Source organism: Chrysemys picta, chromosome 10 (assembly GCF_011386835.1).
Source record: "Chrysemys picta bellii isolate R12L10 chromosome 10, ASM1138683v2, whole genome shotgun sequence".
Lineage (NCBI taxonomy): Eukaryota > Metazoa > Chordata > Testudines > Emydidae > Chrysemys > Chrysemys picta.
The window spans coordinates 77,527,672-77,541,311 of NC_088800.1; the positions used below are offsets into that span (position 1 = coordinate 77,527,672).

General features: G+C 43.9%; 1 protein-coding gene across 3 annotated transcripts in view; it reads right to left on the reverse strand.

Moving 5' to 3' along the window:
• The window catches only part of TTYH3 (tweety family member 3), a 95,574-nt gene that overhangs the window by 17,597 nt on the left and 64,337 nt on the right, over nt 1-13,640 (reverse strand). For all 3 annotated transcript variants that reach the window (XM_005289105.5, XM_005289106.5, XM_008164708.4), the window contains exons 6-10: nt 11,174-11,246; nt 10,718-10,793; nt 1,107-1,162; nt 299-391; nt 78-170 (exon numbers count right to left, since the gene is read on the reverse strand). In XM_005289105.5, coding sequence (XP_005289162.2) covers nt 78-170; nt 299-391; nt 1,107-1,162; nt 10,718-10,793; nt 11,174-11,246 — 391 coding nt within the window. The remainder of the gene's footprint in view (nt 1-77; nt 171-298; nt 392-1,106; nt 1,163-10,717; nt 10,794-11,173; nt 11,247-13,640) is intronic.

The following is a 13,640-nucleotide window of genomic DNA, read 5'->3' on the forward strand; positions in this document are numbered from 1 at the left end:
CTCAGCACTCTGGGGCTCTGTATCCGCACAAGACAGTGAACATTTGTCAGCTCCAGACACTGATTCTCCATACTCACCAAATGAAGACTACGACAGTCCACCAGTGCAGTCAGGTGCTGCAAATTGATCTCGGTGGAGTTTAGAACCTCCTGTATCCGAGTAAGGTACTCCTGTAAGCAACAAGCTAGAGATTAATAGAACAAAAGGGCTTTGCAAGAGCTTACTTAGGGTCTCATGTTGAGGGGACACATCCTTGACTCGTCCAGTGCTTTCAGAAGGTAAGTTGAAGATGTTTTACCTTGGAGGTGGGGTACTCTCTGATGGCTGACCTGAGCAGCTCCAACACATCATCCTGCATCTCCACCAGGGCTTTGTGACTTCCTGACAGCTTCTATTCAAAATGAACATGAACGTGGTCAGTCTTGAGGGGCAAGCCAGGCTATGCGCAACAGAGGAATTTAGGATCTGCCACTGCCAAGTATGGCGATATCATCTACATGACTGGTAATCCAGGGTAAACTAGCTGCGTCTCCACATAACCCACTTCTTCAGCTCAAAAAGCACAGGATGGAATCAGCTTTCTGGTCTGTACTTTCTGGTCTCCTTAAATATACATAGAAATACAGCCAGGGTCAGATTAGTGGGAAAGAAAGCGATTCCACTCAAGGAAAAAAAAAAGTGCCCCATAAGCAAAAAGTAAAACTATGGTCCTGACCACATCTCACCTGAGCAGCGGCACCTCCAACAACAATGTGTGTGCCTGACCTAAGAAATGTGAGCCTCTTATTGCACTAATACCACTTCTCACAGCCCCTGGAAGATTTCCCAGTCAAGTACTGACCAAATCCAACCCTGCTTCCCTTTGGAGAGCTGAGGAGATCGCAGCCAGAGATGGCACAGTTACAGGCCACAAGCTAGAACCACCATTAGATCTGAAAGTCCTTTCCTTTTAAGGAAAGAAGGGGGTGACTCAGCTGGGAAAAGCCCTGATGTTTAGACAAAGCTAACAATCTCATAACCCGCTCTAGGACCGATCTTTCGTTTTAAATCCAACCCCACTGAAATGCAGCTTGTGGCAACAGAAGGGTGTGAGCTGAGATACTCACCTGCTGAAAGGGGTTTGGATATCCAGCATTACAGGCAAGGTAATAGCGTAGAGTATCTATCAAGACAAAGACAAATAATAGAAATCAGGCTATATTTATTTTTTCCCCACTTTGAGCCTTCTTATGCTTGCTGCAAGGGAAGATTTAATTCTAAGAGCATTAATAGTGATACGCAGTGTTAGAGGCAAAGTGTGAGTGGACCCATTTTCTTCCCTCCTCTGTGGTGTTACGGAGCATGGAAGACACCGAAGGGAAGTTCTGCAATAAAGTAAAACCATGCTAAAAGCGGACCCTATTGCATTTTTTCCAATAAATGGAGTGAGACTTTCCCACCTATGCAGGAAAGTGAGCCATGAGGACAAAAACCACCAATGCTGTGCAGAATCAAAAATCAGCCACCCTACTCAGTGGCACTCAGACAGGACACTGGACTGGAGTCTGAGATTTGATTTCTGTGATCCTATGTTAGGAGAGAGAATTACACTAACATGGAAGAGTGTGCGTACACTGGTGCTTATGCTACACATCTGCTGTAAGCACAGCTGCCTGAATACATATTTTTACACGAGAGAATGAAGGAAGGAGACATCTTTGCAACATGGATTTACTCTGCCTCACTTGAAGGAGCAGCTGGTTTTTAAACAGTACTCTGTGGAGAGGGGCACAGCCTGGAAAGTGCCTGAGGAAGAAATGGAGGCTGGAGCTGCAGAATGGAAGACTTCTAGCATAAATTAGAGATGAATCATACTCTTCCCCTACTAGTATTTGCGCACACATCATTAAAACCCAGCTTTTAGCATGCACTGTTTGTTTCATACCTCTCTCCTGGCTTGCTCAAAAAGGTGCTTTCTGCACACAGCCAACAGAGTTCACTGCAGGTTTAACCTACAGGAAAACTCCTTCTGCAGTGGAGCATGCCAGGGTACTGGAAACAGGGGTGGTTCTTGCGAACAAGGTAATATCACCAGACTTCCTCATAGCACCCCAAATGTTACTGAAACTTGCCCTGTGGTAAAATCAGCCTCTGACCAAGTCATGCCCTGCTAGCTAACCCCATTACAGTGGCCACCACCATCGGGGAAATACATTTAGCCCTATACATGGATAGGTCAGCCTGTCAAATGCATGGAAATGTAGTCCTGATCCTTTTTAGGGTACATCTGATGCCCACTTAGACCTCTACAAAGGTTTACCAGTTTAAGGGATGGAGAAATTAGCACATGCAAGTTAAACATCAGGATTCCGTTAAGCCATCCTTGATGAGGCCACAGAGGGGATTTTTGTAAATGACCATTTATCTTTCCACAGCTCCCATCCCTTCAGACTCATTTTAAACCTGTTTGCAGATCTCAGTTCCTCTCCAGCATTCATTTTGCCAGCCTCTCTTGCCTCTTCTCAGAAGGGAAGTCAGTTTAGAATAGCCATGCATAAAACAGACAACTCTTCCCTCCCACACACAAAAATAATAATCGGGGCATTTTGCAGATCGATCTTTTCCCCACACACTATGAAGACTCATTGAGAGAGAAGGGACTTCTCCAACTACTCCTCACTGTGGGGCTCAAAAGGAAGACCAGAGAAAGTAAAAGCCATGTGAGGGAGCCAACAAGTAAGGCGAGCAGGCCTGCTCCTGCTGCACTTACCATCAATTTTGCATACACCTTTCATCGCGCCTGTCTGCACGCTGGGACTGAGCGGTACAACGCAGCTTGTTAGCTCCTGCATGCTGGCAATGGAACCTGACAGCTGTTATTTATAATTCATTAGCCTACTTTGGGACTGCTTCCACCAGCTGCTCCATCTCTCCCCACTGAATTTTGCTCTGGGACGACTTATCTACAGCTCAGCCGAGCCATTAAACAGCAATTAGTAAAAACTGGGCAGATAATAGGATAGTGTGTGCTATTGAATGGATCATACCACAAGTGGATTGTGTGCACACTCTGAATCAGAAGGGATTGCTTATTCCAGGCCTACACTAGCAAATAGACCTTTCCTGAGCGAGAATATCATGCATAGTCCACAGTACCCTCAAGTTGGAAAAAACAGCACAGTGACTGCAAGATGGAACAGCACCAACTTGCACAGGACCCTCCCCGCCATGCCCAAAAAGCTTCACTCGGCAAACCGTCCAAAAGCTTCCCAGTCATATTTTGGACACTGTGGGCATGGCATCAAAGTTTACTGGCTTCAGTTCATGTGATTATTAGTGCTCTGCTCAGAAGTGAATCTCTTCCCCATCCACCCCAATCTCTGGATTGTGGCATCCTAACTACTAGCTCTTGTTTTGGTAGTAAAGCATTAGAACTTATGAGAGATTTCTAAACTGCCAGTCATTTGTCTGGCAAAGATTATAGGAGTAGATTCTTTACTGCATTGAGCACAGCTCTGCTGCAAGGAAGAAGTGGGGAAGTCTGCTGAGAAGCCAGTTGCGGCTCCCAGTGCAAGTCTGAGTACCTGCTCCAAACTAGGACTCTTGCATAAAATCCTTAAGTCACCCCACACTAGCCAAGGACACACATTAAAGTGCTCTGCTCCTGCCACACACCCTTCTCAGCCCCCACAGCCCACCCCCAGCAACCCCTTATGCTGGAGATGGGTTAGCTCATGGGTGGCTGATGTGGAAGGTGGCTAAATCACCCCCGCTGGCGTTCAGCTGGGTTCAACCTGGTTATAGGTTGAAACTGAGGTGTGAACACTCCCTTCATTTAAGATTGCTATAAGGGACAGAAGGGGCCACACCTAAAATAAGGCTGAATGAACATAGGCAGCACATAGAATAGGCCAGGGGAGGCTAAGCCTCCTCTGTGGTGCAGCAGCGGACTCTCTGCCTTTCAGAGCACAGATGCCTGGGTCATGGTGGCCCCCCTCCATCTGCTGCATCCCTCCTACTGGTGAGCAGCAAGTGGTAATTAGGGGCACCTGGGGGCAGCAAATGTTCCCCCTTGAGTTTTTGTTCTTGAACAAGTTGGGTGGGGTGAGCACTCAGCTCAGGAGAGGGGTGGAGAGCGCAAATGGCGGCGGCCTCGCAGGGAAGAGGGGTATGGAGGAGAGGAGGGATGAGCGTGGCAGGTAGTGGGGGCCTAGGGGCGGGGACCGAGTCACAGTCCGGGCACCAGGGGAGCTTCAAGCACTAGGGCCAGCCTCCCCAAACACAGGAGGCTCACATCGCCCATGCAAATGAAGTCTGCCCAGAAACAAGCACCATGTGGGCAGAGAGTTCCACTGGATATTTTTCTGAGAGCAAGCACGTGCGTGTATGCGCGCGCACACAGATTGAAAGAAGCTTGAGTGTGTAAGTGGAGAACCTGCTCCTTTTGTTCTTGGTTTCTCCTGCATTCAGAGAAGCGGGACTTGGATGCAGTCTTGTTTGTTTATAAGGAATAGACCAAGAAAATACCAGACTCCATCATCAATTTTTACCCCCAACTGGAACATCCCCAGTTTGACTAGTTGCTCTGGTCCAAAAAGGGGGTAACGATGATGAAGAGTTTTCATACACAAGGGGAATTCTCCCGACATCTGTCCAGAATACGGCCCTCCAATTCTGTCAGCTGCCATAAGCACATTGATGGCAACTTCATCGGTTCTCAAAAGTCATCTTTCTACCCCTTCAGGGGAGATGTCAGTTTAGTTTTATCCTTTCAGCTTGAAATACTACAGGCCAATCCCTAAAGTCTGGAGGTGGTTTTTGAAACTGGCCTTTAAGCGGTCTCCAAGAGAAGGGTCATACTTGCAGCTGCTCGTGCCTGCTGCTGCTGCTGGCAGCAATCCTCCTGACCCACTTTCTATGGGAAAAGGAAGATAAAGAGCAGAAATAAGGCAAGGGAACAATTGATAAAAGCATCAATTTGAAATCCTCCCTAGAAAGGAAATTGAAACAGGCTACCAGCAACAAAGTCAGTTTCATCTGCTAGAATCTGCTTCTCACTTCTGCATACATAGAAGTCTTACAGTTCGATGCCATCACATTATAACATTATGAAGCCCAGGAGAATTGCAGTATGGCCTCTGGGTACGCATCTTAAAACCAGAGGGAATCCTGTATGCTAGGATGGATAGAGAACAAGCAGCATGGGCGGTTTACAAAGGTCACTTAATATTTTTTAAACAGAGTCAGACCTTGGCCTAACTGGATTGCCATAAACCTGCAACTCTTCGGCCATTCCTCACATTTACTGGACTGGTTTCTCTCTGCATTTCACGTACTGTGCTCAGAGGAGATCATAGTAAGAAGATGCACTGTCTCCATACTGTTTAGTTACTGGGAACTGTGGACATTTCAGTGGTGATAATTAAAATGGGAGAAAGTAGCTTTTTTCCCCAGGGTATCCATACTGCCCAAGTGGTATTGTCACATTCCCACTTACTATCTAGTTTCCTTAGAACTGGGGATGGACAGGAAAGGGAGGTTTTGCATGGTATTTATACAGCTTTTGAATAGAAGGTTTCAACCTCACTCAAGTGAAAAAGAAAAAAAAAAACGCAAGCAGAAGTCAAACTTTTGGTTAGAAAACACTAAGTTAAACATCAGTTAATCTGATTGTTGTTTGACTTGCTAATTAGCTGAAGCTTTTTATGGGCAAGTCAGTGAAACCACAAAGTGGAATTTGGGTTCTAAACTTGGTGAATTTAGTATCCTTGGGGGAAAAACAGGAACAAAAACCAAAAACACATTCATAGCTCTGAAGACTCAACTTTGTCTATGAACCCCATACAAACACCAGTAGTGGCAGCATAAACCACCACACCTCCTACCCACATACCTCAACCCTGACCCGGAGCAACTATCTCCAGGGTTCATTCAGTCTGGTTTCTGTACTGAGATAATCAATAAGAGGCCATCTGGGCTAGCAATTTTTGCAACATGAACATCTGTCCACTATCAGAGGGGTAGCCGTGTTAGTCTGAATCTGTAAAAAGCAACAGAGGGTCCTGTGGCACCTTTAAGACTAACAGAAGTATTGGGAGCATAAGCTTTCGTGGGTAAGAACCTCACTTCTTCAGATGCAAGAACCTCACTTCTTGCATCTGAAGAAGTGAGGTTCTTACTCATGAAAGCTTATGCTCCCAATACTTCTGTTAGTCTTAAAGGTGCCCCAGGACCCTCTGTTGCTTTTTATCTGTCCACTAGTAACTGATGAAAGCCAAATTCACTTCATGTTGACCACTGAACAGCAAGACATTAACAGCTTTCAGTCACTGCCAAACTTGACTGGATTTGAGGTGAAAAGCTTCATTACCCACCCCCTAAGCAATGCAGTCCCTCAGATAAGCTAGTCTGTTCCAGATGCAGCATGCCAGTAAGAGATAATCTAGAGAGAGGTCTTCTTTTTGGCTAAAGAGATTACACCTTTTTATTTAATGTGACCGAATAAATCATTTGGTAGTAACAATATCAGAGAAAGGGAATGAGGCTAGAAGATGGCCTCCTGCTTTGAAAATAAACATGTTGGCTGCACCATGGCTTTTTTTTTTTTTAAACTGGCAACAACAACAAAAAAAAAAAAAGAAGAAGAGGTGATTATCCAGTCAGCGTTCAGTTCCATTGGCTCTCTCTCAATTAATGAATACCAGATAAGCCAGACACACACTAGCCTCACACAAAATGATTAAGTTTCTCTCCTCTTTTAGGAGATTTGTTTTAAGAATTCTGGTCCATTTTTTTGCAGCAGTAAATAAACTGAGTCTTCTCTTTAGCTCAAGAGTGATGACAATAGTGATGCATTTAATCAGATTATTTCCAGTGCCATTAGTTCTGTTTAGATTTGGGAACCGCTGAAAATACTAACACAGAAGCAGTTTTAGTCCTGCTGCCCAGCTTCTCCAGGAAAATGCCCCCTTCTCCTAGAAAGCTCCTGTAATTTACACACAAGTTATTGCATCAAATAAATGAACCTAGGCCACACAGCTACATGGGAAACCTTGGACTGCCTGCCATGTCAGCAGGGCTGGGAGGCTGCCTTCTAAGCCCTCGGACTGAAGAAAAAAGGGGAGGTGACCTGGCATTACCATGACTCTGCTTAATTTGGATGTGACACTGACTAAGTTCCAAGAAGGGAGCCTTAGCTAGGCATCCGCCAAAGAGACGGTGTTTCAAGGGCAAATACCTGTAAGGGTGATAAAGCCCACTGGGAGCCATCCTTGAACCAACAAATAGGGTACAAGTACTGAAAACAAGTAAACAAAATAAGGGATATTATGAACTTAACCTTTCTGTTGGAAAAACATTTACCTAGCATGGTTAGGAGTAATGCAGAACAAGACGATAGCTGAAGGATTAGTACAAAGTAAGCCTCCTGGGAGAATAGAGAATCTTTTCCTAGTTGGTGTTCTTTGCACTAACACTCTGTATACAGTTGTTTTCACTGCTTCTTTTGTGTAGTTAGCTAGTCTCCCCACCATTTAAAAAAAAAAAATCTGGACTATTCTGAATAAACTGTGTGTAAGAAAGATTTCCCATTTCCAAGTATTAAACTCGTTAGAGAGGTCAGCATCTATTTCATGGAACTTAGGGAGATGAATTAAACCTTTCATCAAAGTTTGGTGTCACATGGATGCACTAGTGCAGTTATGATAGAAAAGGTCTTTCACACCTGGCATTACTAAAAATGTTTTCTAGGTTATATTTCTGATATCACACTTCTAATCCTGCAGCAGGCATTTCACGAGTCCAAAAATTGTCAGAAGTTAAAAGCAGACAATCATACATATTTGCATTCCTTTGTCTGGATATTGGCGGCAATGATTAGTGTCTTGCTCATTGCATTGTTTCTTATATTTAAGAAAATTACTAGAGGAAAAAAATAAAATGGACTAGAGAGAGTCCTGCTCCAAGCTGATGGTGTGCCTTAAGTTACTGTTTTTAGATGCACCTTTGCTGGTCCTTGAGTGGACCTCGGCGATCCCAGCACTGGCCCTCTCAGGATTATCCTTCTGGCTCAAGTGCACATCACACACTTGATAATGAGGACAGGGGCTATCTGCCTAGCACCCTGGAAATAGGTATAGGAAATGCAGTTGCAGTAACTTGTAGGAAGAGACTAAACTTGCATCACTTCAAGTTTAGTCTCATCCTTGTGTTTAGCCATCTCCCCCATGCAGTCCAATGTGATGGAATGCTCAGGAATGAAGCCATTAAGACCAACTCACTGCTTAAAAAGGGAGAGGGAGCTCATGAACAAATTAAATCACCTCCCATGAGCCTTGGGTGATCTTCTAGTGACCCCATATAGGACAGGCCACACTGCTAACTACAACCTCATGGCAAAGCCTGTAGTTCCTACTCCCTTCAGTGTCCCATTTAGACCCATCTACTAGCCTTATGGAGCCGTCAGAATGGTATGCTAAACTTCTAGGTGGTTGTGCCAGCACAACAGATACCCATTTAATTGAAGGGTCGGCGGCCCCTACTGAGGAGAAGCAGCAGCTTCAATCAGCAGCAGGAGTCTTAACCTCCAAAGCAACTATTCAGTTTGGGAAAATTAACAGGCTCCAATCAGGCAAGGTCAAGTGAAGGAGGAACATACTCCAAAGTGCCTCCTGAGGGTGAGTTCCTTTGCTTTTTCAGGGTTATCTTCCCTGTTATCAATGAGCTAGTTAACGGGTTCCTGGTACCGCACCCATGCTGAACTGCATACAGTTGAATCAGTGAACAGTCAGGAATAGCTGTTTCCCCGTCTACCCATTTGTCACCTTTAGTGAAAATGAAGAGCAGCTGCCTAGTGTCTAAAGTCAGTCTTGGTCATCTTCTCAATTGAGAGAGAATTCTCATTTTGCACAGGCCTGGATCACTGTGCAAAGAAATGAAATAAGGCAATGAGTTCACTGTGATTACAGGGCTCCTGTAGTTAAGACCTCTATAAACAAAGGAGCTGGAATCCCTTCCTTCCTTCCCCGGAGTGTTTGATCAATAAGGCATTCCAAGATTGAGACGGAGGGCGAGAATACTAACAGACCGTTTTACACAGAATTTTACCTCCTTCCACAAACATTTCCTGTTTCCAATCTCTGAACCGCCAGCCATCAGCAGAGTAACGTTTCTAATTCCTTATCAGTTTCACAGTACTCTGTTAATAGCAGAGAGACACACATAAAACAGCAACATACAGCCAGAAGGCTGGGATTTGGAGCTTTATACTTATGAAACTTCTTTAAAATGTTTCATAACACAAAACCAAAGCTGCATAGTTGTCAGCATCTCCCTTTATGGGCCAATACCCTAATTGCTCCCTAGAATTGTTTGACCATAAAACAGAGCTGGACTCAGAGCATAAGATAGATGTGTAAAATAGTTAATCTGACCCTATGCTGCTTTGATAATTATCTCACCCAGTCCTAAAGATCCCTCTTCTTTAGGTTGCAATCAGAATCACATACCAACTGAATAGCCAGCCACTGCTCTCCAGAGGCTCATACAGCAATCGGTTGCTCTACCTACTAGTGAATCACAGTTCTGAACAGCAGTTTAACAATGTGGACTTTTAGCTACTGGGACTCCAATCCAAAAGCCATTAAAGCACTGCTTGCGTAAGTGCTCCATTATCCCTTTGTCATGAGGGTGTCATGCTGTGCGGCTGCTAAGTGTAATAAAAGAGGCATGAGCTCTTGCTTCCCATGGCTATGAGGTATTTATGCAACGACCCCAAGGCAGAAAAACCTTGATTTCAGTAACTAATCATGTGTTTTCAGGAAGATCTGCAGAATTTATTTGGAGGGAGGGCTGAGAAGGTCAAAGGCGACATTTTCTATTTACCTGGCTGAACCCTTCTATTTTAAAAGCAGATGAGAATTAAAGACAATGAAAGCTGTATAAATACGTTAGCTTGTAAAACTAGGCTGCCAGCTGGACTATGTTCTCTAGAACCCACACAAAGTCTTGCAAGGAGTCCAACACTTAATGTAAACATCACTTTTGCTAGAGTGCAACTATCCAAATGATCAAACTATTTCAAGGAATACTATTTTCATATTTCAGCTTGCAAGCCGGTGTCTCTGGTAAATCCTTCAACACAAATGTCATCGCTCCTAATGCAGGATAAGTACACGAACTAGGATGACTCTGGTACACAATCGGCACTGGAATGTGAACAAAACCAGCACTTAAGTGGTCAAAGTTAAACAGTGTATTCTGGGAGATGAGGGAAATTCATACTACTCTCTGCAATGTTGTTTTGGCCTGTTTGGCTGCTGAACTGAATATGACCAGAAGAAATAGAATCTCCTAAAAGTAAAAAAAAAAAAAAAAAAAAAAAAATCTTGGCTGTTTCTGTACTTCCTAGCATCCAACAGAAGTCTAAACCCCAAATTCAGATTTTCTGCATCTATGTATTTCCATTCACAGCTAAAAAGAATTAAGATACAGAATGAAAAAGGAGAGATCATTGAATATGCCTGTCTGTGAGAGAAAAGTCTTTGGGGAGGGGAAGGAGGGCGGGGGAAGATTCCTGTAGGGTCTTGGCTTTTCAGATCTTTAAATTCTCCCTGCTTTTCCCAGCATTTTATCTCCATTTCTAATACCAGCCTCAAATACTAGGTCACCAGCGCTACCCTCAGTGCCAGCTTCTGCTACTACGCGAAGTATCTGAGCCAGTCACAATTCTAGTACTTACCAGTACTGAGCACTGCATAATCCTCCACCACTTTAGAGATGTAGGCATCAGGGTTAACACAGAAGTCACTGGAGCCCTGGAGAGAAGAAAAAGGAAAGTCAACTATACCATACAAAGGTTCAGCCATATCTATGTCGGGGAATCCTTCATTAGAGGCTCTCAAGTTTGGGGATATGCCAGAAGTCAGGCCCCATAAGTCTTCCATCTCACCAACCTCCCCCCAGAAGCAGTTTCTACAGATCTATTGCCCAGCCTTGCACCAGAGTGGAGTTGGGATAGTAGCTAGCAAACTGCACTAAGGAGGTATAATTTCTGAACCTGTTTCACATGTTATTTACTAGGACAGCTACTGAAAACCAGAAGTCTCATGAAGACACGAGCACTGGGAGTCATTTATTCATGTGCCCGATAAATCTGCAGTGTAGGGTGTGGGAAGGTTAGACCAGAGCCACTTACCACTGCAACAGCCAGCTCCAGACCCAAGGATCCCCAACTGACAATTAGAGCAAGCACCCCTAGAAGACATACCCTGCAGAACGAACAGGAGACAGATAAGATGGCTGATGTATTGGTTCCAATTCAAACACCCAAATGCTTTAAACAAGGGCTTCTTAGAGTTCAAAAGCAATAACTAACCAGTTTTAATTTGTGTAATTAGCAATGTGAAAGAGACAGTCAGTGTCTTGAATGCAAATCCTATTTGGAATACAGAAACCTGCATACCAGCATGCATTACTTACACTAAGAATGAAGCAGTCCAGATCCGTAGTAACCAAAGGTAGTTAATCTAAGAGGTTGTTTAGTGGCCTGTATCATTTGATTGGAAACCTCCCGCCCCACAGGCCTCTATCCAGTTCCTAGCAGGACACTGATTGACAGCCTCAGCAAGGCAATCAAGGATTAAATGGACACGGAGACTAGAAGTGGCCTTTAGAAGCACATTGGCAAGGAGAGGTTTGCATTCCTGCCATCTGTGCTGGACCTGTTCTTTGGGGGAGAAGACTGCTGTTTTAAATATTGCTAATCTTACATCCTTGTTCTCATGAGATGCCAAAGTGTTTGAATTCCCAAAGTAGAGGGGATACAAGCAAGGGAGGCATGTTTAGTGTTACACACTAACAAGCATGACTGGATCCCACCAAAAAAAAAAAACCCACCACCTTCTGCCCACCCCCCTTCATTAATGGTCTTGACACTTGCTAGTGGAAGTAAAAAGGGGATGGGGAAAGAGACTAGATTTACCTGGAAAGTTACTCCATGTTTTAGATCACACCCTCTTCTCCAGCTGTCCTATTAGATTTTCCAAATCCTCCTCTGATCTACCCAGGTACTGCCCTTCACCTAAACTACCTAGACCCTTTTACAGCACCATAGGTTTCCAAAGAGCAGTGGAAAAAGACAGACAACAGGACTTTTGATCTGAATAGTGAAACTCCCAATAAGGTTTCTGAAATAAATTGGGCTGTCAGCATTCAGACACTGCTGGGCAGCTTTCCAGCATGGTGCCGGTGGATGGCAACATGCAAGTCACCTCAAAAGGGAGTTTTTAAATTCATTCCTTAGATATGGTCCTGATGTTCCATCCCCAAACAAAGCCATGCAGCTAGTGGGTTCCACCAGTCAGTCAGTCAATTCCTAGTCTTCCTGGTATCAAGTACTCAGGGAAGCAAAGGAAATAAAGATCCAACGCACAGCATATCAGCGCACAGCTCAGTCAGAAGAGTTAACACATCTATTACATGCTAGATTCACAGATTCCTTGGCCAGAAGGGATCATTGTGATTCTCTAGTCTGACCTCCTGTATAAAACACAGGCCCTAGAACTTTCCCAAAATACATCTCTACCCCGATAGAACACAAATTCTGATATAACACGGTAAAGCAGCACTCTGGGGGCGGGGGAGGGGGGCTGTGCACTCCGGCGGATCAAAGCAAGTTCAATATAACACGGTTTCACCTATAACGCGGTAAGATTGTTTTTGGCTCCCGAGGACAGCGTTATATCGAGGTAGAGGTGTAATTGCTCTTGAACTAGAGCATCTCTCTTTTAGAAAAACATCCAACCTTGATTTTAAATTTGCCCATGATGAGGACTCCAGCAGGACCCTGGGTAAATTGTTCCAATGGCTAATTACTCACACTGTTAAAAGTTTACACCTTATTTCCAAACTGAATTTGTCTAGCTTCAACTTCCAGCCATTGGATTGTGTTATGCCTTTCTCTGCTAGAATGAAGAGCTCATCAAATATTTGTTCCCTACATAGGTATGTATAGACTCTAACCCCTAAACCTTCACTTTCGTAAGATACAAATCCTCTAGCAAGAGGTACTTTCACACCTCCAAAAAACAACCCACCAGTTCTCCCCAGTTTAAGAGAAACCCAGATTCCCAACCCATGCGCTCCATCTTTTGGGCCAGAATGGACTAGTTGAGATATCCTAGCAGAATGATTATAGTCCAATAGCTGGAGGAGGAGCAGAAGCCGCTAAATGTACATTAACAGTACCATTATAATCTGGGGAAGAGGAAAGGTGGCATTAGTAATCATAAACTAGTCTACCAGTTATCCCAAATTCCAGGCCTCTGGGAATTAACACACAGTCCGAGTGTACAAGAAGTCAGAGTATAATGGCTGTTTCATAAAAAAAGGAAAAAACTATTCATCATTTTGAGATATTTACATTCATTGCCATATTTTGTTAAAGTAAATTAAATACCTAGTGCATTAGGATCATCTGAATAGTAAACCAGGGACGGGCTAGATTAGTTTGTTGTATTGACATCAGACCCTCATTAATGGCTAGAAGAGCCAAAATAGTTTATTGCATTTTGCAATTCATCAAATCACCACAAAAATCAAGGGAATTGCATAAAAAAAAAAATCCCACTTTTTGAAAAGTTTTGCTTTAATTATACATTGCA